A 25,208-nucleotide genomic window follows, 5' to 3' on the forward strand; every position below is an offset into this window, starting at 1 on the left:
GTTTGAGTGGTGCATCGATGTAATTGCTTCCTGTGGCATTGGAGGGAAAGGGAGAGGGAGGTATGACGGCCAGAGGGAGTGCTAGTCGCTTTCTACAGAGTGTCTTGCAGAATGGAGTGGGCAGGTATATCTGCCAACTGAAGAGAATCACTCTTGTTTTCAGTAAAGATGCCCCTAGCAGCAGAGGGGTCAGGTTAGTGCGAATCTTATCTCATTCTTCCCACTCCCCTTTCTCTAGAGTCATAGAGTTATACAGCATAAAAACAGATCCTTCAGTCCAACTCGTCCATGCCGACCAGATATTCTACATTAATCTAGTCCCATTTGCCAGCATCCAGCCCATTTCCCTCCAAACCCTTCCTAATCATATACCCATCCAAATGGCTCTTAAATGTTGCAATTGTACCAGCCTCCACCACTTCCTCTGGCAGCTCATTCCATACACGTACTACCCTCTGTGTGAAAAAGTTGCCCCTTACGTCTCTTTTATATATTTCCCCTCTCACCCTAAACGTATGGTCTATAGTTCTGGACTCCCCCCACCCCAGGGAAGAAACTTTGTCTAATTAACCTATCCATGCCTCTCCTAGTTAAAAGTCACACAACACCAGATTATAGTCCAATAGGTTTAATTGGCAGCACGAGCTTTCAGAGTGCTGCTCCTTCATCAGGTGGTTGTGGAGTATAAAATCATAAGACACAGACTTTACGGCAAAAGTTTCCAGTGTAATGTAACTGAAACGATATATTGAAAAAGACCTTGATTGTTTGTTAAGTCTCTCATCTGTTAGAATGACCATTTTGGTTTCAGTTCTTTCATGTGTAAATTGCAGAACTTTTTTAAAAGTTACATTCTCTAGTGAACTTTAACAATTGGTGTCATGTCGGTCCAGATAATGCATTGAAGGTGTCAGCTGCCCTGTGTGCAGCTGTCTGTGCCACAATGGTCAGACTGATTCTAATGTAAAAAATGGGTTTACAGAATCTGACATGGATTCATGCAGTTTTTGAGCAAAGTAAAATGTAATTCTGCAAGTACCAATTCACCCCATAGACTTATATGTGTGTCTGGGGGTATGTGGTTATGGGTGTCTGTGAGAGAGTGTGTACACGTGTGTGAGTGTAAAGGGGTATAAGTCTGTGACAGGAGAGACTTAACAAACAATCCAGGTCTTTTTTTTAATATGTAATTTTAGTTACATCTCACTAAACTTTTGCTATAAATTTTGTGTCTTAAAATCTTATTCTTCACAACCACCTGGTGAAGGAGCAGTGCTCTGAAGGCTGGTGCTTCCAAATAAACCTGTTGGACTATAACATGGTGTCGTGTGATTTTTAACTTTGTCCACCCCAGTCCAACACCGGCATCTCCAAATAATGTCCCTCATGGTTTTGTAAGCCTCTATAGGGTCACCCCTCAGCTTACGACGCTCCAGGGAAAACAGCCCCAGCCTGTTCAGCCTCTCCCTGTAGCTCAAACCCTCCAACCCTGGCAACATCCTTGTAAATCTTTTCTGAACCCTTTCAAGTTTCTAGCCCCTCCTTTCTTTCACACTCCCCTCTTCCCCCACTTCTTTCTTCTCTCAACACTAACCCATTAAAAGTGATTTGTTGTGAGGGATCACCATCAGAGTAAACCCCAGCCCCCCAAAACCACCGAGCAGGAAAAGGTGCAACCGAAGATGTAGATAGGGGATAGATACTTCCGAGATGGAGTAGTGCTGATAGTTGCACATTTTCCAGTGTTTCCCTTTGGGACTGAGGGGTGGGAAGGAGAGGTGATTTAGTTTAACAAAATCATTCACAGGATATGGGCGCCTCTGCTAAGGCTTCTTTTTCCACTGTACATCTCTTTGAGGGTAGCATGGTGGCTCAGTGGTCAGCACTGCTGCCTCACGGTGCCAGGGACCTGGGTTCAATTCCAGCCTCAGGTGACTGTCTGTGTGGAGTTTGCACATTCTCCCCTGTGTCTGCGTGGGTTTCCTCCGAGTGCTCCGGTTTCCTCCCACAGTCCAAAGATGTGCAGGTCAGGGTGGCCATGCTAAATTGCCCCATAGTGTTCAGGGATGTGTAGGTTAAGTGCATCAGTCAGGGGTAAATGTAGAGTAATAGTGGAGGGGAAAGGGTCTGGGTCGAGAGGGTGGTGCTAGAAAAGCACAGCAGGCCAGACAGGATCCGAGGAGCAGGAGAATAGACGTTTCACCCATAAGCTCTTCATCAGATGCTGCCTGACCTGCTGTGCTTTTCCAGCACCACTCTCTTGATTCTGATCTCCAGCATCTGCAGTCCTCACTTTCTCCTAATGTGCGGGGTGAGTTACTGTTCGGAGGGTCAGTGTGGACTTGTTGGGGGCAGAAGGGGCTGTTTCCACACTGTAGGGAATCTATGATTCCAAAGTGGGAGCACCGTGACATCCACCATGGGTAGGGATCTCCCATATCGCTTTACCAGCAGTGATCTTCACAACGCAATCGTCCAGACTCATACATCAGCTCCATTAATGCACACACAGACTTGCTTTTGGTTTCTCTCCCTGTTTTCTACATATTCCTACAAGGGTAAAATACCTAACTTCTCTGCAGTTTGGGACATAATTCATGGGGAAAGGAAGGTTTTTGCTGAGAGAGGAACAGTCAGCCCTTGATTATCTGTAACTGCATGAGATCACAGTCTCTCTGTTTGAAGATTCTATGGCACTCTACAGGTGTGATATTCCACGGGTTCACACAGGGACATTTAATAGTCAGTGAATTACATTCTCGGGATCTTACATTATCAGCCATTCGTGGCTAATGGATTTTCTTAACAAAAATGTTATTTAAAAGTTTGTCTGTAAGTACTGTAGGGTTCTGATTCAGTCACCCAGACACTATCCAAAGAATCCTACAGTACAGAGAAGGCCCTTCGGCCCATTGAGTCTGCACAGACAGGAGTTGGGAGGTCATGTGGTGGCTGTACAGGACATTAGTTGGCTATTTTTGGAATATTGTGTGTAATTCTGGTCTCCCTGCTATAGGAAGAATGTTATGAAACTTGAAAGGGTTCAGAAAACATTTACAAAGATGTTGCCAGGTTTGGAGGGTTTGAGCTATAGGGAGAGACTGAATAGACTCGGGCTATTTTCCCTGGAGCGTCGGAGGCTGAGGGGTGACCTTATAGATAGGGTAAACAGATGAGGCCTTTTCCCTGGGGTGGGGGAATCTGGAACTAGGTTTTGGGTGAGAAGGGAAAGATGGGGAATTGTCCCATCGTGCCCAGGGATGTGCAGGCTAGGTGGATTAGCCATGGAATGCAAGGGCTGTGGTGAGGGATGGCTCTGGTTGGGATGCTGTTTGGAGGGTTAGTGCAGACCTGATGGGCCAAGTGGCCTCAATCTGCACTATCGGGATTCAATCGTCCTGGCCCATTAAAGAGCATGCCAGAAAGCACAATTCTGTCTTTCCTTTAGGATAGGTTTGGAACAGAGTGATGGATCAGCCATGATCTGATTGAATGCTGCACTCGATGGGCTGAATGGCCCACTCTTGTTCCCATTTCTCATGGTCTCACTGTGTTTAGTATTTCAATCGCTCAGTCTCTTGTCAAGGTTCAGTGCAGCTGCTACACGCCAGTCTCAAGGGGCCTAGGGCCTAGGGGCTGTGGGCTGAGTTACCTTCTGTCCCAATGGTTTGTGCTATCAGCTCAGACCCATCCAGCAGTGACAGTAGGCAGCATATTGCCTGTGAGGTAATCGGAGAATCACTGGCAGGGCTAGCATTTGTCGCCCAAGCTTAACTTGCCCAATCAGAAGGTGGTGTTGAGCTGCCTTAAGACCATAAGACATAGGAGCAGAAGTGGGCCATTCAGCCCATCGAATCTGTTCCACCATTCAATAAGAGCATAAGACATAGGAGTGGAAGTAAGGCCATTTGGCCCATCGAGTCCACTCCGCCATTCAATCATGGCTGAGGGACAATTCAACGCCACTTACCCACACTCTCCCCGTATCCCTTAATTCCTTGCGAGAATAAGAATTTATCAATCTCTGCCTTGAGGACATTTAACGTCCCGGCCTCCACTGTGCTCCGTGGTAATGAATCCCACAGGCCCACCACTCTCTGGCTGAAGAAATGTCTCCTCATTCCCATTCTAAATTAACCCCCTCTATATAGGAGCTTCTTGAACCTCGGCAGTTCACGTTTTTTTCTATTCATCCTTGGGATGTGGGTATCACTGGCTGGACCAACATTTACTGCCCATTGCCAGTTGCACCTGCAGACTAAATACACCGGCAGTCAGTTCCAGGATCTTGACCCAGCGACCTGAAGGAATGGCGATATATTTCCAAGTTAGGATGGTGAGCGGAGGGGAACTTGCAGGGGGTGGTGTTCCTGTGTATCTGCTGCCCTAGTCCAAGCTGATTTCGGTCATCGGTTTGGAGGGTGCTGCAATGGATCTTATAGATGCTACACATTGCAGCTACAGTGTGCTAGTGTGAGAGGAGGACTAGGTTTAACATGGTGAATGAATGTATTGATTGTATTTATCTGACTTATCTCTGTGTGATGTTCCCTCACCTCTGCAGAGAGTTTATTGAAGAAGGTGTGGTGGATTTTGCAAAGCAGAATCCTGGCGTGATGGTGTATGTCACAGCGAAACAGTGTAACGTTCCGAAGCTGGTTGGAGAATACCGTGAGTATCCAGGAACGCTCTTTGAATTCCCAGGAAATCCCAAATAGCAAGTTCTGTCCAGGAAATGGTGGAGGAATGTCCTCCTCCCCCAGATTTGTCCTGTCCACTTCCCGATGAGTCACCAATCCTCCAGTTGTTTGACTGCATTCCTTTTCATTCACTCGTGGGGCATCACTGGCTGGGCCCAGTATTTATCGCCCCGTCCCTAGTTGCCCCTTGAGAAGGTGGGGGTGAGCTGCCTTCTTGAACCGCTGCAGTCCATGTGCTGTGAGTTGACCCACAATGCCCTTAGGGAGGGATTTCCAGGATTCTGACCCAGTGAAGGAACGGCCATATATTTCCAATGTGGAAAGGTGATTGATTTGGAGGGGAACTTGCAGGGGATGATGTTCCCATGTCTCTGCTGCCCTTGTCCTTCTAGATGGCAGTGGTTGTGGATTTGGAAGGTGCTGTCTGAGGATCTTTGGTGAATTTCTGCAGTGCATCTTGTAGATAGTACACACTGCTGCTACTGAGCATCGATGGGGGTGGGAGAGGATATTTGTGGATGTGGTGCCAGTAAAGCGGCTGCTTTGTCCCTGGATGTGGTCAACCTTCTTGAGTGTTGTTGGGCTGCACCCATCCAGGGATGTGGGGAGTATTCCATCACACTCCGGACTTGTGCCTTGTAGATGGTGGGCAGGCTTTGGGGAGTCAGGAGGGGAGTTACTTGCCGCAGCATTCCTAGGTTGGAAATCTTCCCAAAGATTGTGACAAGATGAAGCTAAGATTCGGTCTTGGTCCCAACACTGACTTGTGCTTCAGGATAACAAAACCAACCAGTATTTTTTCCCCTTGGCCAATTGTGACAATCTATTTTTAGTGTCAATGCTTCTTGCCAACTCATTCTCTGTTAAGGACAGCTACTGGCCATAGGTAGGTAATGCCCACCTCTGTAATCCAGTGTTAGTCACTGTCTCTGTGTATAAAGTCTGTCTGTTGATACAGGAGCAGTGGGGAGGTCTTTGAAGCACCAAACTTGAAAGGACAAGGACATTGATAGGATGCAGAGCTGGGCTGAGAGGTGGCAAATGGAGTTTAATGTGGACAAGTGTGAGGTGATACACTTTGGAAGGAGTAATCGGAATGCAAAGTACTGGGCTAATGGTAGGATTCTTGGGAGTGCAGATGAGCAGAGAGATTTCGGTGTCCATGTACACAGATCCCTGAAAGTTGCCACCCAGATTGACAGGGTTGTTAAGAAGGCATACAGTGTTTTGGCCTTTATTAATAGAGGGATCGAGTTCTGGAACCAGGAGGTTATGCTGCAGCTGTACAAAGCTCTGGTGCGGCCACACTTGGAGTATTGTGTACAGTTCTGGTCACCACATTACAAGAAGGATGTGGAAGCTTTGGAAAGGAAGCAGAGGAGACTTACTAGGATGTTGCCTGGTATGGAAGGAATGTCTTATGAGGAAAGGCTGAGGGCCTTGAGACTGTTCTCGTTAGAGGGAAGTAGGGTGAGAGGTGACTTAATAGAGACATACAAGATAATCAGAGGGTTAGATAGGGTGGACAGGGAGAGCCTTTTGCCAAGTATGAGGATGGCAAACATTAAGGGACACAACTTTAAAGTGAGGGGAGATAGGTATAAGACAGATGTCAGAGGTAGTTTCTTTATTCAGAGAGTAGTTAGGGTATGGAATGTTTTGCCTGCATCGGTAGTAGATTTGCCAACTTTAAGTGCATTTAAGTCGTCATTGGACAGGCATATGGACGTACATGGAATAGTGTAGGTGGGATGGGCTTCAGATTAGTATGACAGGGCGGCACAACATCGAGGGCTGAAGGGCCTGTACTGCACTGTAATGTTCTAGGTTGTCAGGGTTGGAGGGTTTGAGTTATGGGGAGAGGCTGAATAGTCTGGGGCTGGAGTGTCGGATGCTGAGGGGTGACCTTATAGAGGTTTATTAAATCGTGAGGGACATGGATAGGGTAAATAGACAGTTTTTTTCAGTGGGGTGGGGAAGTCCAGAACTGGAGGCCATAGGTTTAGGGTGAGAGGGGAAGATATAAATGGGACCTAAGGAGCAATATTTTCACACAAAGTGTGTTGCGTGTATGGAATGAGCTGCCAGAGGAATTGGTGGGGACTGGTACAATTACAACTTTTAAAAGGCATCTGGATGGGTATATGAATAGGAAGGATTTGGAGGGATATGGGCTGGGTGCTGGCAGGTGGGACTCGATTAGGTTGGGATATCTGGTGGGTATGGATGGGTTGGACTAAAGCGTCTCTCTCCGTACTGTACATCTCTGTGACTCAGGTTTCCAGTCCTGTTCCAGGAGTCGATGGCCAAGCAAGGTGGTGAGATCGATCATTCCAACAGCTGGAGAGGACAGGTAGAGAGGGTGAGATACCTGAGCAGCTCTGAAGAGGAGTCTGTCATCGTGGGCCCCATAGGTAGCACCTACAGGATGGACATATGCGTGTGTTAGCAGGGGAATTTGGGTGGACTGTCAGAGGGCACAGACTGAAGCTCAATAACTACATGGACAGCATTTGTTGAGCATGAGTGGTAGCAGTGAAATGTTGAGATTTAGATTTTATTGTCACATGTATTCAAGTACAGGAGTACAGTGAAAATTGGATAGTGGCTTGACACAGATTCCATCTTAGGTACAAAGGTACCTGGGTACAAAGTATCAGAGATACAGAGTTAAAATGTTAAGCATTACTTCATAGACTAAGTAGAAAAAGAATTAAGGTAATAGTTAACATTAAAATCTTTCTTAAGTTAAACTAGAACAATGAAGGAGTAAGTTAAATGTTCAACAATCTTTGACTGAAATAACCTGGAGTTGAAAAATTATCAAAACAAATCCTTAAAAGCAAAATACATAAGTGAAGACAAAATAATTAAAGGAGAATTTTAAGTTTTTTTTATAAAGGGCTGTAAATTGAGCATTTAAAATAAAAATCGCAGGTGAGCAAGCACCTTGATGTCGGGGGAGGGGGAAATGAGGAGGGATTTTTTTATTCTTTGCTTCCTGAATGATGACAATCTGGAAATCAGTGCCTGACAGGCCAGGAACAAATTCAGCAACAACATTCATTCGGAACTTTGTGTTAATAATCACAAAAGGGAAAGTTTTACAGACTGGTCTGGAGAATTGAATTCGATTGTACTGTTCAAAGGGGCAGTACAGGCACAATAGGCCAAATGGCCACCCTCTGACTATAATCCCATAAAAACCCATGGAACATGATATCAAAGCAGATCAACGACAAAAACATCAAACAATTGGACTCATCATATAGACACAGCGGCTACTAGGATTACTGCAACAGGTAACTCCCCTCCTGACTTCTGAAAGCCTGCCCACTATCTACAAGGCTCAAGTCAGGAGTGTGATGGAATACTCCCCACTTGCCTGAATGGGGGCAGCTCCAACAACACTCAAGAAGTTTGAAGTCATCCAAGACAATGCAGCCACTTGATAGGCACTACATCCACAAATATCCACTCCCTCCACCAACTCCCAGCAGCAGCCATGTGTACTACCTGCAGATGCACTGCAGAAACTCACCAAAGATCCTCAGACAGCACCTTCCAAATCCACAACCACTTCCATCTAGAAGGACAAGGGCAGCAGATACATGGGAACACCACCCCTTGCGGGTTCCCCTCCAAGCCACTCACCATCATGACTTGGAAACATATTGCCATCCCTTCACTGTCGCTGGAATTGCTTCCCTAAGGACATTGTGGGTCAACCCACAGCACATGGACAGTAGTGATCAAGAAGACAGCTCACCCCCCCACCTTCTAAAGGGGCAACTAGGGACGGGCAATAAATGGTGGGCCCACCCAGTGATGCCCAAATCCCCATGAATGAATGAGAAATTTGAATTTACTGGTAGAGGGTTCCTGGTTGTATCTAAAGGACAATTATGTTTACCAGGTATTCTCCTCCATCAGCATTAGGATGTGAAGAGAATAATTAGACACTTACTCCATGGGCGGACGGGCGTTTTCCTGTGTTGTAGACCCCCTATGACTCGGATTCTGAACATAGTCAAGAATCCTCCTGTGGAGAGGTTGCGAACACTTGTCTGTCTCTCTGTCTCTCTCTCTCTCTCTCTCTCTCTCTCTCTCTCTCTCTCTCTCTCTCTCTCTCTCTCTCTCTGTCTCTCTCTCTCTCTTTGCCTCTCTCTCTCTCTCTGTCTCTCTCTTTCTCTCTTTGCCCCACTCTCTCTCTCTCTCTCTCTCTCTCTCTCTCTCTCTCATATATATATATATATATATATACTCACAGTGTCTCTCTACATCTCTCTCTCAGTATTTCTGTCTCTCTCTCTCATATATATATATATATATATATATTATATATATCTATACCTGGAGAGAGGTATGCTCGATGAGCTGGAAAGGTTTGTTTTCGGATGTTTCGTCACCACACTAGGTAACATCAGTGAGCCTCTGGATGAAGCACTGGTGGCATGGCCCGCTTTCTATTTATGGATTTAGGTTTCCTTGGGTTGGTGATGTCATTTCCTGTGATGATGTCATTGCCTGTTTTTTTCTCTCAGGGGGTGGTAAATGGGATCCAAGTCTATGTGTTTGTTGATAGAGTGAATACAATGCTTTTAGGAATTCTCGTGTGTCTCTTTGTTTGGCTTGTCCTAAGGTGGATGTGTTGTCCCAGTCGAAGTGGTGTCCTTTCTCATCTGTATGTGAGGATACTAGTGAGAGTGGGTCATGTATCCTGGTGGCTAGTTTTCTGCCTGTTTGTCCAATGTAGTGTTTTTTTTAAGTGGGCCATGCTACCAGTGCTTCATCCAGAGGCTCACTGATAATATCTAGTATGGTGCCGAAACGTCTGAAAATGAGCCTTCCAGATCAGCAAGCAAACCTACATCCAGAACCTCAACCTGAACTACACATCTTCTCAAATCTCTCTCGCTCTCTGCGTCACTTTGACTTTATTCCTCCTGCAATCCCATCTGAAAATGCAATGTTAATTTGGGCATGCTCCCTCCGAGCCCATGTTGTAAATTTGCTGTTGAGCTCTTGATCTGGGTTGACACAGACCCGCTGGGCTGAAGGGTCATATTAATGGGAAGGGTGTTCCTTATAACCGGGGAGTCCAGGGCCAGGGCTCACAGTCTAAGGATCCAGGTTTGGCCATTTAGGATTGAGATGAGAAATGTCTTCACCCAGAGAGTGGGGAACCTGTGGAATTCTCCACCACAGAAAGTGATTGAGGCCAAAACATTGAATGTTTCCAGGAAGGAGTTAGATACAGTTCTTAATGCTAAAGGGATCAAAGGGTATGGGGAGAAAGCAGGAACAGGGGACTGAGTTGGATGATCAGCCAGGATCATATTGAATGGCAGGGCAGATTTGAAGGGCTGAATGGCCTACTCTATTTTCCATGTTAGTAGTTGGCTATTGTTTGTCAACTGGATTCCGTAGCTTAGTGGCCACGTTGAGCAGGTGGAGAGGGGAGAAAGAAACAACAGGGACTGGACAATGATTGAACTTGGTCACCCCATATAGAGGATGTAAATTCTATCCCATTAAATGTCGAGAGTATTTTGATTCTCCTCCAGTGTCATGCAGCCTTTGACCACAAGGTGGCAGCCCAAACCCTAAAGGTTGTTCATTGGCAACACTTAAAACAGTCTGCAGACATTGAACTGCAGTGGGACCCACCCAGGCTATTCTGGGTGTTTATCGCCCACGCGACCATAGATCTGTGTGCCTGTCCTCCCTCCATCATGCCCCAGCCTCCTCCATTCACCCTGCTCACCATTTGCTCTCAATGCCACTTCTCTGGGACTGTGGGCAGTCATTTTCGACTCTGTAATTTTCACAAGCATCAGTACGTTGCATAGTCTTCCCTCTGTCAGAGCACTCTCAATGTAACAGTCAGATAACACATGTACAAGTGGATGTGGATAGTGAGGTGAATGGGCCACTATGTGACAGGTGGAGTTTAATGTGGGTAAGTGTGGGGTTGTCTGTTATGGTCGGAGGAAGAAAAAAACAACTTATTATTGAAATAGAGAGCAATGTTGGAGTGCTTCTGTGTTGAGGGTGCATAAATCACAGAAAACTTGTGCAGCCCTGTGGCTCAGTGGTTAGCACTGCTGCCTCACAGCGCCAGGGACCTGGGTTTGATTCCACCCTCAGGCGACTGTCTGTGTGGAGTTTGTACATTCTCTCCGTGTCTGCGTGGGTTTCCTCTGGGTGCTCTGGTTTCCTCCCACAGTCCAAAGATGTGCAGGTCAGCCGTGGGAAATGCAGGGTTACAGGAATGGAGTGGGCCTTCCTTGGCGGGATGCTCTCCAGAGGGTCGGTGTGGTCTCGATGGGCCGAATGGACTGTTTCTACACTGTAGGGATTCTGTGATTCTAGGTTCAGCAGGTCATAAGGAAAGGCAAACGGAACATTGGCATTTGTTGGTGTAGGGAAGTGTTGCTGTAACTGTACAAGGTGTTAGTGAGAATGTCCCTGGAGTATTATGTACAGGTCAGTACCTCTTTCTTGGAGAAGGGCGAAATTGTATTGGAGACAGTTCAGGGTTGAGGGGTTTGTTTTATGAAGAGACATTGAACAGTTTAGGCCAATACTCTGTAGAGTTTAGAAGAATGAAAGGAGATCGAATTAAGGTGTGTAAGATGCTAAAGGGGATTGACACAGTAGATGTAGAGAGGATGGTTCCTCGTGTGAGGCAATCTGGAACAGGAGGTCACCGTTTTAGGATAAGGGGGGAGGGGGGGTCAGATTTAAAGCAAAGACAAGGAGGAATTACTTCTCTGAAAAGGTCATGAATCTGTGGAATTCTCTGCCCCAGAGTGAGGTGCATGCTGGGAAATTGAGTAAATTCAAGAAGGAGGTGGACAGGGCCTTCCCCCCCCCAACACTAAATGAACAACAAGTGGTGCAAATCTTTACTTATATTCTACCACCAGAAGACAGGAAACACCTGAGTGGCCAATGACAAGCAGAGCCCTTCTCAGAGAGCAGTGCCTGAGTGCTCGAAAAGGTGAGGGGGGGTGGGGTAGAGATCTAATCAAAATGGAGTCGGGGGGAAATACTGCACTTCACTCCCTGCGAGGGTGTTGGTGGACACCGCGTGCTCCTTCTCCAAGGACACCCGGGCTCTAACGTAACCCCGGAAGAGGGGCAGGCAGTCGGCCCTAACGACCCCCTCCACGGCCCGCTGCCTGGACCTGTTGATGGCCAGTTTGGCCAGGCCCAGGAGCAGACCCACGAGGAGGTCCTCGGACCTGCCCTCCCTCCTCCATACAAGGTGCCCGAAGATCAGGAGCGTGGGACTGAAGTGCAGCCAAAAACATAAAAGAAGTTTCCTGAGGAAACCAGAAAGGGAGTACAGCCGCCCACACCCAATATATACATGGTCCACGGACTCCACCGCACCACAGAACAAGCAGTTGGGCTGGGAGCCTGTGAACCACCGCAACCTGCAGTTGTAGGGGACCGCTGCATGCAGTACCCTCCACCCCAGATCCCCAAGAGAGGGGGGGGACTCCCGCGTAGAGAGCCCTCCACTGGGGATCCCCACTGCCCGGTAATAGACAGGTTTTTAATGAGTAATGGGGTGAAGGGCTATGGGGAGTGGGCAGGACAGGAGTTGGGATCAGCTATGATCGTATCAACTAATGGAGCAGGCTGGAGGGGCTGAATGGCCTCCTGCTCCTAGTTCTTATGTTTACGGTGAGGCAGACTCCAGGTTATGTCACATGACAGTGAGTTAGCCACGATCCACAGTGAACCTTCGGCATGTTCCCCTCTCTCTGTGAGAGAGAAAAGCATTTTGATCGCTTCAGGATCTCTGCTCCACACGCGTGTGGGATGGGTAAGGAGGCAGGATCCGAGTCAAATCCCAGTTGGAATAGGAATGGGGTCCATACCATTGGCGTTACTGAGACACACACACCAGGCTCCACCCCAATGGAACCAGCCAGTCCCCTTTCATTAAATCAAAAGACATGGTCCCACAGTATAACCTCCTTGAAACTCAAAGTATAGCCCATCTCCAGCTCTGTTATATCAGACTGCGTTAGAATTATACAATATAGAAGAGGGCCCTTAAGGCAAGTGAGTCTTTCCCACCAACAATACAACACTACTCCCACTCCCCACACCAGGCCCAGAGCCCGGAATGTTGTGACACTGCAAGTGCTCACCCCCAGTCCTTCCAAAAGCTTGTGAGGTTCCTGTTACAATCTCCGTCCTGCTGTGTGACTTCCACAAGTCTACATGCTGACGGGTCTCACTGTCACACTGTTAACCTGTCTCTCCCTTTTAGTCTCACTGTCCCACTGCTGACCTGTCTCTCACTGTCCCACTGCTGACCTGTCTCTCACTGTCCCACTGCTGACCTGTCTCTCACTGTCCCACTGCTGACCTGTCTCTCCCTGTTACACTGTCACACTGATAACCTGTCTCTGTTATAGTTTCACTGTCACAGGTAGATAGAATAGTGAAGAAGGTGTTTGGTTGGCTTTCCTTTATTGGTCAGTGCATTGAGGATAGGGGTTGAGAGATCATATTGTATCTGTACAGGACATTGGAATACCACCTCCAATTCTGGTCTCCCTGCTACAGGAAGAATGTTGTAAAACTAGAAAATTTCAGAAAAGATTTACAAGGATGTTGTCAGGGCTGGAGGATTTGAGCTACAGGGAGAGACCGAATAGGTTGGGGCTGTTTTCCCTGGAGCGTCGGAGGCTGAGGGGTAACCTTATAGAGGTTTATAAAATCATGTGGGGCATGGATAGGGTAAATAGACAAAGTCTTTTCTCTGGTGTGGGGGGAGTCCAGAACTAGAGGGCATAGGGTGCGAGGGGAAAGATATAAAAGAGACCTAAGGGGCAGCTTTTTCATGCAGAGGGTGGTACGTGTATGGAATGAGCTGCCGGAGGAAGTGGTGGAGGCTGGTACAATTACAACATTTAAAAGGAATCTGGATGAGTACATGAATAGGAAGGGTTTGGAGGGATATGGGCCGGGTGCTGGCAGGTGGGAGTAGATTAATTTAGGATATCCGTTTGGCATGGATGAGTTGTACCTGAGGGTCTGTTTCCGTGATGTACACCTCTGTGACTCATTATTTGAGGGTTAAACATTGGCCAGGACGTGGGAAAAGGGCATTCCGTGCTCCTCCTTTGTAATAGTGCACTCACCTGAGGATTCAGTCTCTGCTCAGTTAAATGTCTCCTCCAATAGACAGCATCTCTAACATTGCAGCTTGCCCTCAGTACCATCATTGTGTGTGTGTGTGTGTGTGTGTGTGTGTGTGTGTGTGTGTGTGAGAGAGAGATCAAGAGGTAGGTGATCATGAAAAATAAATATTAATAATTTACCCAGTTAATTTTGTTAATTGATGAATAATTATGTTTGTGTTCCAACAAAACAAATCGCAAGTATTGGAAAAACTATACACACGCACGCACGCACACGTCATCTGTGGCCTTTTCCCTTTCCCTTATGTGCAGTTTAACCGTTGGTGAGTGCACCAATGATGGGTGATGGGTTTATCAAGTGAGTGACATTTGAATTGTGGACTCTGGAGCGTATAATGGGAAACAAACACAATGTATTATAGTCACATTTTTATTGTGTTCCAGATAAAAGAAGGTGGGTCTTGGTTAATAATAGATCCACTCTGCTGCTTGAGGGTAGGTCCTATGATTCCAGCCTTTGTAAATTTGTTGACGTCTGAATCACAAGCCTCTCTGGCAGAGAGATGTAGTTGTAGTTAGACTGACAAGCCCATGTCATCATGCAGCGACTTTAAAACACTCTCTCAATGCTTGGATTGTGTCATGACGTACAAAGAAAAATTAGATTGACTGGGCTTTTACTCGTTGGAATTTAGAAAAATTGGGGGAGTGGTGGAATTTCATAGAAACACATCAGCTCGTGATGGGGCTGGACAGGTTGAAATGTGGGGAGAGTGTTTCTGATGTACAAGAATTCCAGAACAAGGAGTCACAGTTTAAGAATAAGGGGGTAGGTCATTCAGGACTGATATGAGCAAGAATCTCTTCCCACGGAGAGCTGTGAGCCTGTGGAATTCTCTCCCACAGGAAGCTGCTGGGGCCGGTTCATTTGATATATTCAGGAGGGAGCTGGACATGGCCCTTGTGGGAGAAAGTGGGAATGGGATACTGAGCTTACAGGGTCGGCCATGACCTTACTGCGGGTTGTGAATCTTTGGAACTCCTTGCCACCGAGAGCTGTGGGGGCAGAGTCCTTGTGTATATTTAGGGCTGAGAGAGATTCCTGATCAGTCGAGGAATCGGGTTACAGGGAAAGGGCAGGAAAGTGGACGTGCGGACTGTTGGATCAGCCATGATCCTATTGAATGGTGGGATCGGCTCGAAGGGCCGAATGGCCTACTCCTCCAGATTTCTGTTTGATTCCGAGCGATCTGGTTTCCCGTGGAGTGGGTTTTGAATCCTAGGGCCGTCTATGGTCCAGTGTCACAGACAGAATCAAACAGCTCATTAGCTTGGGGAGGGGAGGAGGAGGAGGGGGGGGTGCGGGGGTGTGAGAGATATCAAGCTTCATTCTCAATCTCCGAACATCCCAGAGTGGTGTCACTACCAGAATGTAGTAACCAGTCAAACCAATTTGTACAGAGCCAGCTCCCTCTCACCAGGAGACACTGTTAGGAAGCCCCCTCCCTACCCCCACCCCCACCTCCCCAATTGATCAAACCTTTGTTCCCACCCACCACCCCCCGCCCCCCAATATCTCCTTGGGTGGGAAATTCTGTTCAATAATTTGGTGAGGTGATGATGAAATGCTCAGCTCACAGAAGCATACAGTATGGCAGAGACCCTTCGGCCCATCTGATCTATGCTGCTGAAGCTGCAATCAGTTTCCTCTAGTCCCATTTCGATGTTTATGACTTTAAAAGTGGCTCATTCAAGTCTTTAGAGATTGAGGTTTCCCACCACATCTCCCCTCAACCGGCAGTGTATTCCACCCCTTCACCCTCTGGATGAAAAGAATGTTTCCTTCTCAATTTTCCCCCAAACCCTCTGCCTTCCACCTTTACAGCTATACCCCCTCCCCCCCAGCCTTGGGCTGTGACTGGACCAGGAATACAGAACTCTGCTCTGACAGCACACCGGTTCGAATCCCACACTGGCAGATGGAGGGCTTTTGAATTTGACTTTGCAAAAAAAAAAATCTGGCATTTTAAAAAGCTGGTCTATTTGTTACCTCTAACTGTCATTACTGGCTTGCCGGCTTCCTTTTTAATGTAAAATGTTTACTGTCCTTACCCAGTCTGACTTATATGTGACTCCAGACCTACAGCAGTGGGGCTGACTCTTAACTGTCCTCTGGGCAATTAGAGATGGGCGTTAATGCTCTCCCACATCCCCTGAATGAATAAAAATGAAATCTTTCTCATGAAGTGCTTAGAGTTGTTTCATCAGGCTAAAGGTGCTATACAAATGAACGTTTTGAGGCTGGATTCTATTGCAATTTTGCCACATTGCCAGCAGGTGTCCTCTGTCACCCAGTTGTCAAAAACCAATGACAGGACTGAGATATCAGGATCTTGAGTCTTATGTTGGGACTCTTCGCTTCTTAACACAAACTAGTTAAAAAAGGAATCTTCCATCTGAACAGTGTAAAAATCTGGACCACTTTTCAGTAAATAATGTCCATGTTCTCACTCTCTCGAGCTGCTGTAAGTTCCCCTCCAGCCCCTCACCATCCCACCTTGAAATATACCACCGTCCCTTCACTGGGTCAAACTCCAGGCATTCCCTCCCTCAGGACATGGTGGGTCAACCCACAGCACGTGGACTGTAGGTTCAAGATATAGCTCTTTCCCCCCCCTCCTCCCCCCTCGAGGGGCAACTAAGGACGGCAATAAATGCTGGGCCCAGACAGCGAACCCCACATCTCCTGAGTGAAAAAATGTTTCAGGAGAAACTTGTTCTCCCCCAGAGGCTGGTGGGGATCTGGAACTCACTGCCTGTCAGGGAGGGACAGGCAGAACTCCTCGTCAAGTTGAAGGCGGGTTTAGATTTACATTCTAAGCACTATATCACGTGCTGCAGCCAGGGCTGGGAAATGGGGTTCATGTTGAGAGGATTGACCAGCATGGAGATGATGGGCTGAAGGGCCCCTGTCACTGATGTCATATTGTAGATGCTGAATTCCATGTACCACAAGAAATCAATGTTATTGCAGGTGACTTGCAATGTTAGCGATAGTGTGTTCAGGACAGTGCAGTACACTATGGCACAGTCAGACTAGCCCCCAAATCCCATTTCCTTTACCCTTTGCAGTCAGTGCTGGTATGTAGCCAAACCACGTGGAGGACATTAAAAATATACTTAACATTATTAAATGCTGCATCGGCCCAAAAATGTGCTGATGAAAGGGTTTGCCTTTCCATCGATTATTATGCTGCCTATCTCCTCCTGGCTGGAATAGGGGAGCAGATGTAACTTCTACACCCTCTTTGGTTTATTGGGGAGAGTGTGTGTGGGGAGCTGTGAGACCATCCCCACTTGCTGCTTCAGGGCGAGCTGTGCCCCACCCCCCCCCCCCCCACTCCCAAACCCACAGTGTCCCAGCGTCTCTCCCCACATTCCCTCCTCCTGACACACAGTACAACATGTGGGCTGCACAAATGAGACTGTTACTGTGTACCTGTAAACAAGAAAACCTGTCAGCTCTTCATCTGGAGCGAACACTTGATCAAGGGGAACCAATTCCCTGGTATCTTTTGAAAAGGAAGAGGGTGCTTTTGAATTGGGTACCTGATGGTGCAGTGGTGGCTGTGTTCATTCCAGTGTGAAGTGGCCCATGTGAACTGTAAGGGGCAGCCTCCCTGGGAGTACCTGATCATAAGATAGACTGAGGAACTCCAAGGTGCTGGTTATTGTGATGTTAAACAGTACCCGCTCAACATTTCACTACAAACCTTTAAGTTTAATGCTCACTCACCCAGTTGCCTTCTGTGGATCGATTTGTTATTGTTATTTTCTTCAGCTCGATTAATGCATCTTTTGCCATCTCTCTCTCTCTCTCTCTCTCTCTCTCTCTCTCTCTCTCTCTCTCTCTCTCTCTCTCTCTCTCTCTCTCTCTCTCTCTGTCTCCCCCCCCCCCCTCTCTCTCTCTCTCTCTCTCTCTCTCTCTCTCTCTCTCTCTCTCTCTCTCTCTCTCTGGCACAGATGAGACTGAACCAGGTTACTCCCCAATTGGGATTTTTGGGTATTTTGTATTTCTTTTGGTGCTAGGCACCTGTAGCCAGCTCTGTCAACCACTCTGCATTTGGACAGCAAGGAATAGCAGAGAGGGAGGCCATTCCACCCATAGTACCTGTGCTGGCTCTCTGAAGGGGCTGTACACTTGGTCCCAATCCCCTCGCTGTCTGCCAAAGCTCTGCACCATTTCTTTCCCTCCTCACCTCCGTATCAAATCGCCTCTTGAAAATGATTCACAGAATTTTAATCAAGGTGAGAGTCGAGGGGGTTGGGGGAAAGGCAGGAAGATGGAATTGAGGATGATCAGATCCACCATGATCTCTGGTCTGGTTATAAGCTGTAGGTCAATTAATGCTCTTTCTTTCTCACTATCTCTCCCATTCCCCGTCTCCCTCTATCTCTGTTTATGTTTATCTCTCTCTCTGGCTCTCTCAGAATCTCTCCCCATCTCCCTCTGTCCCTCTCTGTCGTCTTCTGTCTCTCCCTGTCTCTGTCTTTCTTTCTTTTTCTCTCTCTCTTTTTCTATCTCTCGCATTCTCTCTCCCTTGCTCTTTGTGTCTGTGTCTGTCTCTGTCTCTCTCTCTCTCTCTGTCTTTCACTTTCTCATTCTCTCAGTCTCCCTCCTCTTTATCTCTCACTCTCATGCACTCTCTCTTTCTATCTCTCGCTCTCTATCTGCCTCTATCTCTCTCCTGGTCTACAAGAATAGTGCCCGAAGACTGGAGGATAGCAAGTGTTGTCCCCTTGTTCAAGGAGGGGAGTAGAGACAACCCTGGTAATTATAGACCAGTGAGCCTTACTTGGTTATGGGTAAAGTGTTGGAAAGGTTATGAGAGATAGGATTTATAATCATCTAGAAAGGAATAAGTTGATTGGGGATAGTCAACACAGTTTTGTGAAGGGTAGGTCATGCCTCACAAACCTTATTGAGTTCTTTGAGCTGGTGACCAAACAGGTGGATGAGGGTAAAGTGGTCGATGTGGTGTATATGGATTTCAGTAAGGCGTTTGATAAAGTTCCCCACGGTAGGCTTTTGCACAAAATACAGAGGCATAGGATTGAGGGTGATTTAGCGGTTTGGGTCAGAGGTTGACTAGTTGAAAGAAGACAGAAGGTGATGGTTGATGGGAAATGTTCATCCTGGAGCTCAGTTGCAAGTGGTGTATCACAAGGATCTGTTTTGGGTCCACTGTTGTTTGTCATTTTTATAAATGACTTGGATGAGGGCGTAGAAGGATGGGTTGGTAAATTTGCAGATGACACTAAGGTCAATAGAGTTGTGGATAGTGATGAAGGATGTTGCAGGTTATAGAGGGACATAGATAAGCTGCAGAGCTGGGCTGAGAGGTGGCAAACAGAGTTTAATGCAGAAAAGGAGTTTAATGCAGAGGTGATTCACTTTGGAAGGAGCAATAGGAATGCAGAGTACTGGGCTAACGGTAAGATCCTTGGTAGTGTCGATGAGCAGAGAGATCTCTGTGTCCATACACACAGATCCTTGAAAGTTGCCACCCACATTGATAGGATTGTTAAGAAGGCATATGGTGTGTTAGCTTTTATTGGTAAAGGGATTGAGTCTCAAAACCGTGAGATCATGCTGCAGCTGTACAAAGCCCTGGTGAGGCCGCACTTGGAGTATTGTGTACAGTTCTGGTCACTGCATTATAGGAAGGATGTGGAAGCTTTGGAAAGGGTTCAGAGAAGATTTACTAGCATGTTGTCTGGTACGGTGGGAAGGTCTTATGAGGAAAGGCTGAGGGACTTGAAGCTGTTTTCGTTAGAGAGAAGGAGGTTGAGTGGTAACTTAATAGAGATATATAAGATAATCAGAGGATTAGAGAGGGTGGACAGGGAGAGCCTTTTTCCTCGGATGGTGATGGCTAGCACAAGAGGACAGAGCTTTAAATTGAGGGATGATAGATATAGAACAGATGTCAGAGGTAGTTTCTTAGAGTTGTAGGGGTGTGGAACACACTGCCTGCAGCAGTAGTAGACAGTCGCCAACTTTAAGGCCATTTAAATGGTCATTGGATAGACATATGGGTGATAATGGAATAGTGTAGGATAGCTGGACTTTAGATTGCTTCCACAGATCGGTGCAACATCAAGGGCCAAAGGGCCTGTACTGTGCTGTAATGTTCTATGTCTGCCTGTCTCTTTCCCTCTCACCCTCTCTCTCTCACCCTCTCTGTGTCTCACTCTCTCTTCCTGTCTCTTTTTCTTTCTTTATCTCTTACTATCATGCTTGCTCTCTCTCATAACAATTTGAAGTCCTGGTTTAGGGATATGGCTGGAAGATTCCTGCCCCCATTCCTGTGTAGTACCAAGGGGGTGCTGCACTGTCAAAGATACAGCCATCCAGATGATCACATCACCCTGGCGCTATCTCACTTGGTTAATGTCATGGGGGCAGTGTTACAATGGTAACGTCTCTGGCCCAGAAGTCCGGACTAATATGTCTTGGGAAGGGAAACGAGAGTTCAAATCCCACCATGGCAGTTAGTAAAATCTGAATTCACTAAAAAGTTAGTCTGATTGTAATTCCTGTCAATTGTAAAAACCCCATCTGGTTCACTAATGTCCTTCAGGGAAGGAAACTGTCATCCTTACCTGGTCTGGCCTACATGTGACTCCAGACCCACAGCAATGTGGTTGACTCTGAAATGCCCCCTGGAGCAATTAGGAATGGACAGTAATAGCTAGCCCAGCCAGTGACGTCTATGTCCCAGAAATGAATTAAATTAAAAAGGATGTGGAAGTTTGGCAGCTCGGGTTGAAATGTTACAGCCTGGCACTTCATTGGTTGAACAAAGCACGTCAGGACACCCTGAAGTTACCAAAGGTGCTATCTAAATGTACTGTCTTTACCCCAAATATAGCATTACAACAAAACCTTCAGTATTGCCCGACCCTTCCCTGACCGCCCCGCCCAAAAATTGTAGGGTCATCGAATATCTGTGATTGGATATTGTGTTCCAAGTAGGAGCTGAGCGTGTGTGGAAATATCCGATGGGATCGGCAGGAATGGTATTTACTTGTTGATGGACTTTGCAGTTGATTTAATGTTTGAAAGGGTAAGGCCAGTGTGACTGACTGGTGCGGTGAGACCGAAGGAGGCTGTCAGATAATCCGATGACATTAAGGTCAAGGGTCATGAAGGGAGGTTGATTTGTGGGCTGCTTGAAATGTAGACCCCTCTCCTTTCATTCCAACCCTCCCAGTTCGGTAGTTAGACAACCTGCTGACCCACTGATTATGGGAAGGGTCTTCAGAATATAGGCCGTGCCCTTGTTCCTGTGTCATGGGTGTGGCCTAACTCAAGTCAGAAACTGTAATCAGCGAGTAACAGGTAGACGGAGTCTGTTCTCTCGCTGTGTACTTTGTGATGGCCATTTATGAATGAATGTCTTCCTGAAGATTCCCTCACCTGGCTTGGGTTAGGAATGGTGGCTCAGTGATTAACACTGTTGCCTCACAGTGCCTGCGACCCGGCTTCAATTCCAGCCTCGGGCGACTGTGTGGAATTTGTACGTTCTTCTGTGTCTGCGTGAGTTTCCTCCGCGTGCTCCGGTTTCCTCCCACAGTCCAAAGATGTACGGGTTAGGGTGAATTGGCCATGCTACGTACGCAGTTACAAGGAGACGTCAGGGTGAATTGGCTGTCGTCAAATGTGGTGCTGGAAAAGCTCAGCAGGTCAGGCAGCATCCAAGGAGCGGGAGAATCGATGTTTCAAGCATAAGCTCTTCATTAGGAATGAGCTCATTCCTGATCAAGGGCTTACGCCCGGAATGTCGATTCTTCTGCTCCTCGGATGCTGCCTGACCTGCTGTGCTTTTCCAGCACCACACTTTTTGACTCTGATTTCAGCATCTGCAGCCCTCACTTTCTCCTCCAGATTGGCTGTAGTGTCCAGGGATGTGCAGGTTAGGGTGAATTGGCCATGCTAAATTGCCCATAGTGTTCAGGGATGTGTAGGTGAAGTGCATTAGTCAGGGGTAAATATAGGTTAATAGGGGAATAGAATGGGTCTTAGTGGGTTACTGTTCAGACGGTTGGTATGGACTTGTTGGGCTGAAGGGCCTGTTTCCACACCGTAGGAATTCTGTTCTTATGAATCAGCTCACTGAGCCAACTTCACAAACAGTGTTCCCAATCCCCGGTGCTGGCTGCTCACTTTCTGACTAGTCCCAAGCTGTTCCTGGCCAATCCCCTAAGCATCTGAATCCCAACCCTTTTCCCAGAAAAAGAACACACTTCTCCGCAGCTGGAATCAGAGCCCGTGACTCATCGGAACTGAAGCGTTTGATGGGAGTGTTGATTAGAGTGTGTTCGAACCGATGTGTAGCTGCAGCAGCACACGGCTGTGAATTGCTGTTTGTGATTTGTCTGGCTTGGGCAAAGCAAATTTCAACACGTTTCTTTATTCCAATATTGATATCAGATGACATCTTAACATGTGTGCAAACTGACAAGGTTACTGGTATGTTGCAGTGTGTGCAAGGTCAGTGTGATTTATATCAATAAAAAAATGGAGGACAATGTTGGTCCTCCCCTGAAACTTGGGAATCAGATTGTGGGTGTGCGTGTGGGTGTGTGCGCGCGCACATGTGCATGTTAGAGATGGATGCTGGGCACTGGACTGTTTACAGTGTGTATCAGTTCACCTGCATAAAGGGACCTAATGTTTAGTTCCTAGACTTACTAATGACGCAAAGATAGATCAGAGAGTTTGCTGTGAAGAGGATATTAACAGTCTGCAGAGGGATGTAAACGGTTAAGTGAGTTTGGTAGTTGGAGTGCAGTGTGGACATGTCTACTTTGGCAGGAAGATGAGAAAAACAGAATATAATTCGAATGGAGCTGGGTTGCAGAACTCTTGAGGTACAGGGGTATCTGGGTGTCGTGGTCCACGGGCCACAGAAAATTAGTCTGCAGATGCTGCAAATGATTCTGAAGACAAACAAACAGGACATGGGCTTCGAAACACACCCTGGCAGATGGTGGAATTTGAATTCAATTCCAAATAAAATCTGGAGCAGAGAGCTGCCTAATTGTGATCACTGTCAATGGGTGTATAAAATAAACCCATCCGGTTCACTAATGTCCTTTAGGGGAGGAAATCTGCCATCCTTACCTGGTCTGGCCTACACGTGACTCCAGACCCACACCAATGTAGGTGATTCTTAACTGCCCTCTGGGTAATTAGGGATGGACAATAAATGCTGGCCCTAGCCAGCGAGACACATACTCCATGAATCGTAAACAAAACTTCGGTCCTGGGTTCCTGAGGATCAGGAGTGCAACGTCATATTTTACCAATAACTTTGTCACACCTTCTTATTAATTAAAGAAATGTGTTGTTGCCTCTCACTCTCACTCTCTCACTCCCTCTCTCTCCCTCTCCCTCCCTTTGCAGTGAATGGATCCGTGAGGGAAGAGCCCCTGAACAGGAAGAATGCTGACGAAGTTGGCCAACTCATTCAGAAAATGGCCAGCCAGTCAGGACTGGATATCATCCGAATTCGCAAACCTTATCACACCGACAATCCAAGCATCCAGAGTCAGTGGACCCCGTTCACTAACAAACCCAGTGTCCTGAACGTGCACGACTTTGAACAGGTTAAAGGAAGGTCCAAGGGCAAACCCTGAAGCAAAGTCAAAGACTTAACCAGTATTGGGTGAATGGACTGAGCAAAACAAACTGATTGTTTTCTATTTAAATAAAACTAAACTGGCCAGTGCATGGAGTGGTCAAGAATTGAGTTGCAAATAACTTGAGGCAGGAGGAGTGTGTATGCCTCAAACTGTGGGCATGGAAATCCAATACAGTCTCAATTAAAACAATGAACACTGCCAGCAACAGCAGTAGACTCGCCAACTTTAAGGGCATTTAAATAGTCATTAGATAAACATATGGATGAAAATGCAATAGTGTAGGTTAGATGGGCTTGAGTTAGTTCCACAGGTCAGCACAACATTGAGGGCCGAAGGGCCTGTACTGTGCTGTAATGTTCTAATGAACTGCGGATGGTGGAAATCTGAAACAAAAACAAATTGCTGGAGAAGTTCAGCAGGTCTGGCAGCATCTGTGGAGAGAGGAGCAATTAATGTTTCGAGGGCTTTCTTAAAAACGGTCACGAGATGTGAAACACTAACTCTGCTTTCTTTTGACAGATGATACTGAATAAATGAATTGTCCTGGAGCCTGGCTGTGACTGAGAACAGATAGCCTCTGTCTCTCAGCCCCACAGGGTCAGGTGTGACTGAGCTAGAAACAGGTCAGGGAATGGACACGGGCCACTACTCCACTTACTCCACACTGCAGGATGTGGTTGGTTCTGTGATGCTGCATGCAGCCAAATAGCTCTCCATGTGATTAGGGTTCACATCAGAAATGGCTGTTTGGCCGGGATATCCAGTGTAAGGGTTGGTGCAGTTGAAAAGGACTATTCTCTGCAACATACAGGAGGCCCTGGATGTAATGGTAATATCACTGGGCCAGGTGAATGTATCTGGGGATGTGGGTTCAAACCCCGCGATGGCAGATAGTGAAATTCAACTCAAGTAAAAATCTGGAATGAAAAACATTGTCGAATAATAACCTGTCGATTGTCATAAAAACCCATCCAGTTCAGCAATGACCATGAAGGAATCTCTGATTTGTTGGAGCGCAGAAGAAGGCCATTCAGCCCCTCATAATGCCTGAATTAACGCATTCCGTGAGCATCATTAGCTTGGACCAATCTGCTTCGCCCCCCCTTCTCAATATCCTGGCAGTATTTCTATCCAAGTAATCATCCATTGTCCCTCTTGAATGTCTCGGTTGAACCAGCCTGCACCATATTTCCAGACCCACCAACTGGTTGTGTCTCGCTTTGCTGTTGCTGATCATTTCCAATCTATGGTCCACTGGTACTTGTTCCTTTTACAAGTAGGAACAGTTTCTCTGTGGTTCCACAGCCCAATCGGTTCAAGATTTTGCAAACCACCATCAGATTTCCTCTCGGCTCCCCTTTCTCAGTCCTCCCTTCATCAGCCGGTCCGCATCACTGCGGTTTCTCATCCCTGGAGGGTGGGAAACATTTAAGTGTGGCAATGTGGTTGACTCATAACCAGGTGGATACCTTTCAGTAAAACCTTCCAAACCCACAGCATCTAGAAGGACAAGAGTAGCAGATACATGGACACATCACCCCACTGCGAGTTCCCCTCCACTTACCATCCTGATTTGGGAATATATCGCTGTTCCTTCACTGTCACTGGGTCAAAACCATAAGGCTGT

At 46.9% G+C, this 25,208-nt stretch overlaps 1 protein-coding gene across 1 annotated transcript; it reads left to right on the forward strand.

Annotated features, from left to right (window-relative positions):
• Positions 1 to 18: 18 nt before the first annotated feature.
• mrpl43 (mitochondrial ribosomal protein L43) lies at positions 19 to 23,667 on the forward strand. The gene is made up of 3 exons (XM_072557083.1): positions 19 to 193; positions 4,565 to 4,671; positions 23,343 to 23,667. Exons 1-3 carry the CDS (start codon positions 63 to 65, stop codon positions 23,573 to 23,575), a joined length of 471 nt encoding a protein of 156 aa, XP_072413184.1. The 5' UTR covers positions 19 to 62; the 3' UTR covers positions 23,576 to 23,667.
• Positions 23,668 to 25,208: the final 1,541 nt, after the last annotated feature.

The sequence above is a fragment of the Chiloscyllium punctatum genome, chromosome 38 (assembly GCF_047496795.1).
Source record: "Chiloscyllium punctatum isolate Juve2018m chromosome 38, sChiPun1.3, whole genome shotgun sequence".
NCBI lineage: Eukaryota > Metazoa > Chordata > Chondrichthyes > Orectolobiformes > Hemiscylliidae > Chiloscyllium > Chiloscyllium punctatum.

Bases quoted from the DNA above. Each gene is read 5' to 3' on its own strand.
- mrpl43 (XM_072557083.1), top strand. From the start codon at position 63: ATGACGGCCAGAGGGAGTGCTAGTCGCTTTCTACAGAGTGTCTTGCAG. The intron at 194-4,564 runs GTTAGTGCGAAT...TCACCTCTGCAG, and splicing joins CCTAGCAGCAGAGGGGTCAG to AGAGTTTATTGAAGAAGGTG. The intron at 4,672-23,342 runs GTGAGTATCCAG...CTCCCTTTGCAG, and splicing joins GAAGCTGGTTGGAGAATACC to TGAATGGATCCGTGAGGGAA.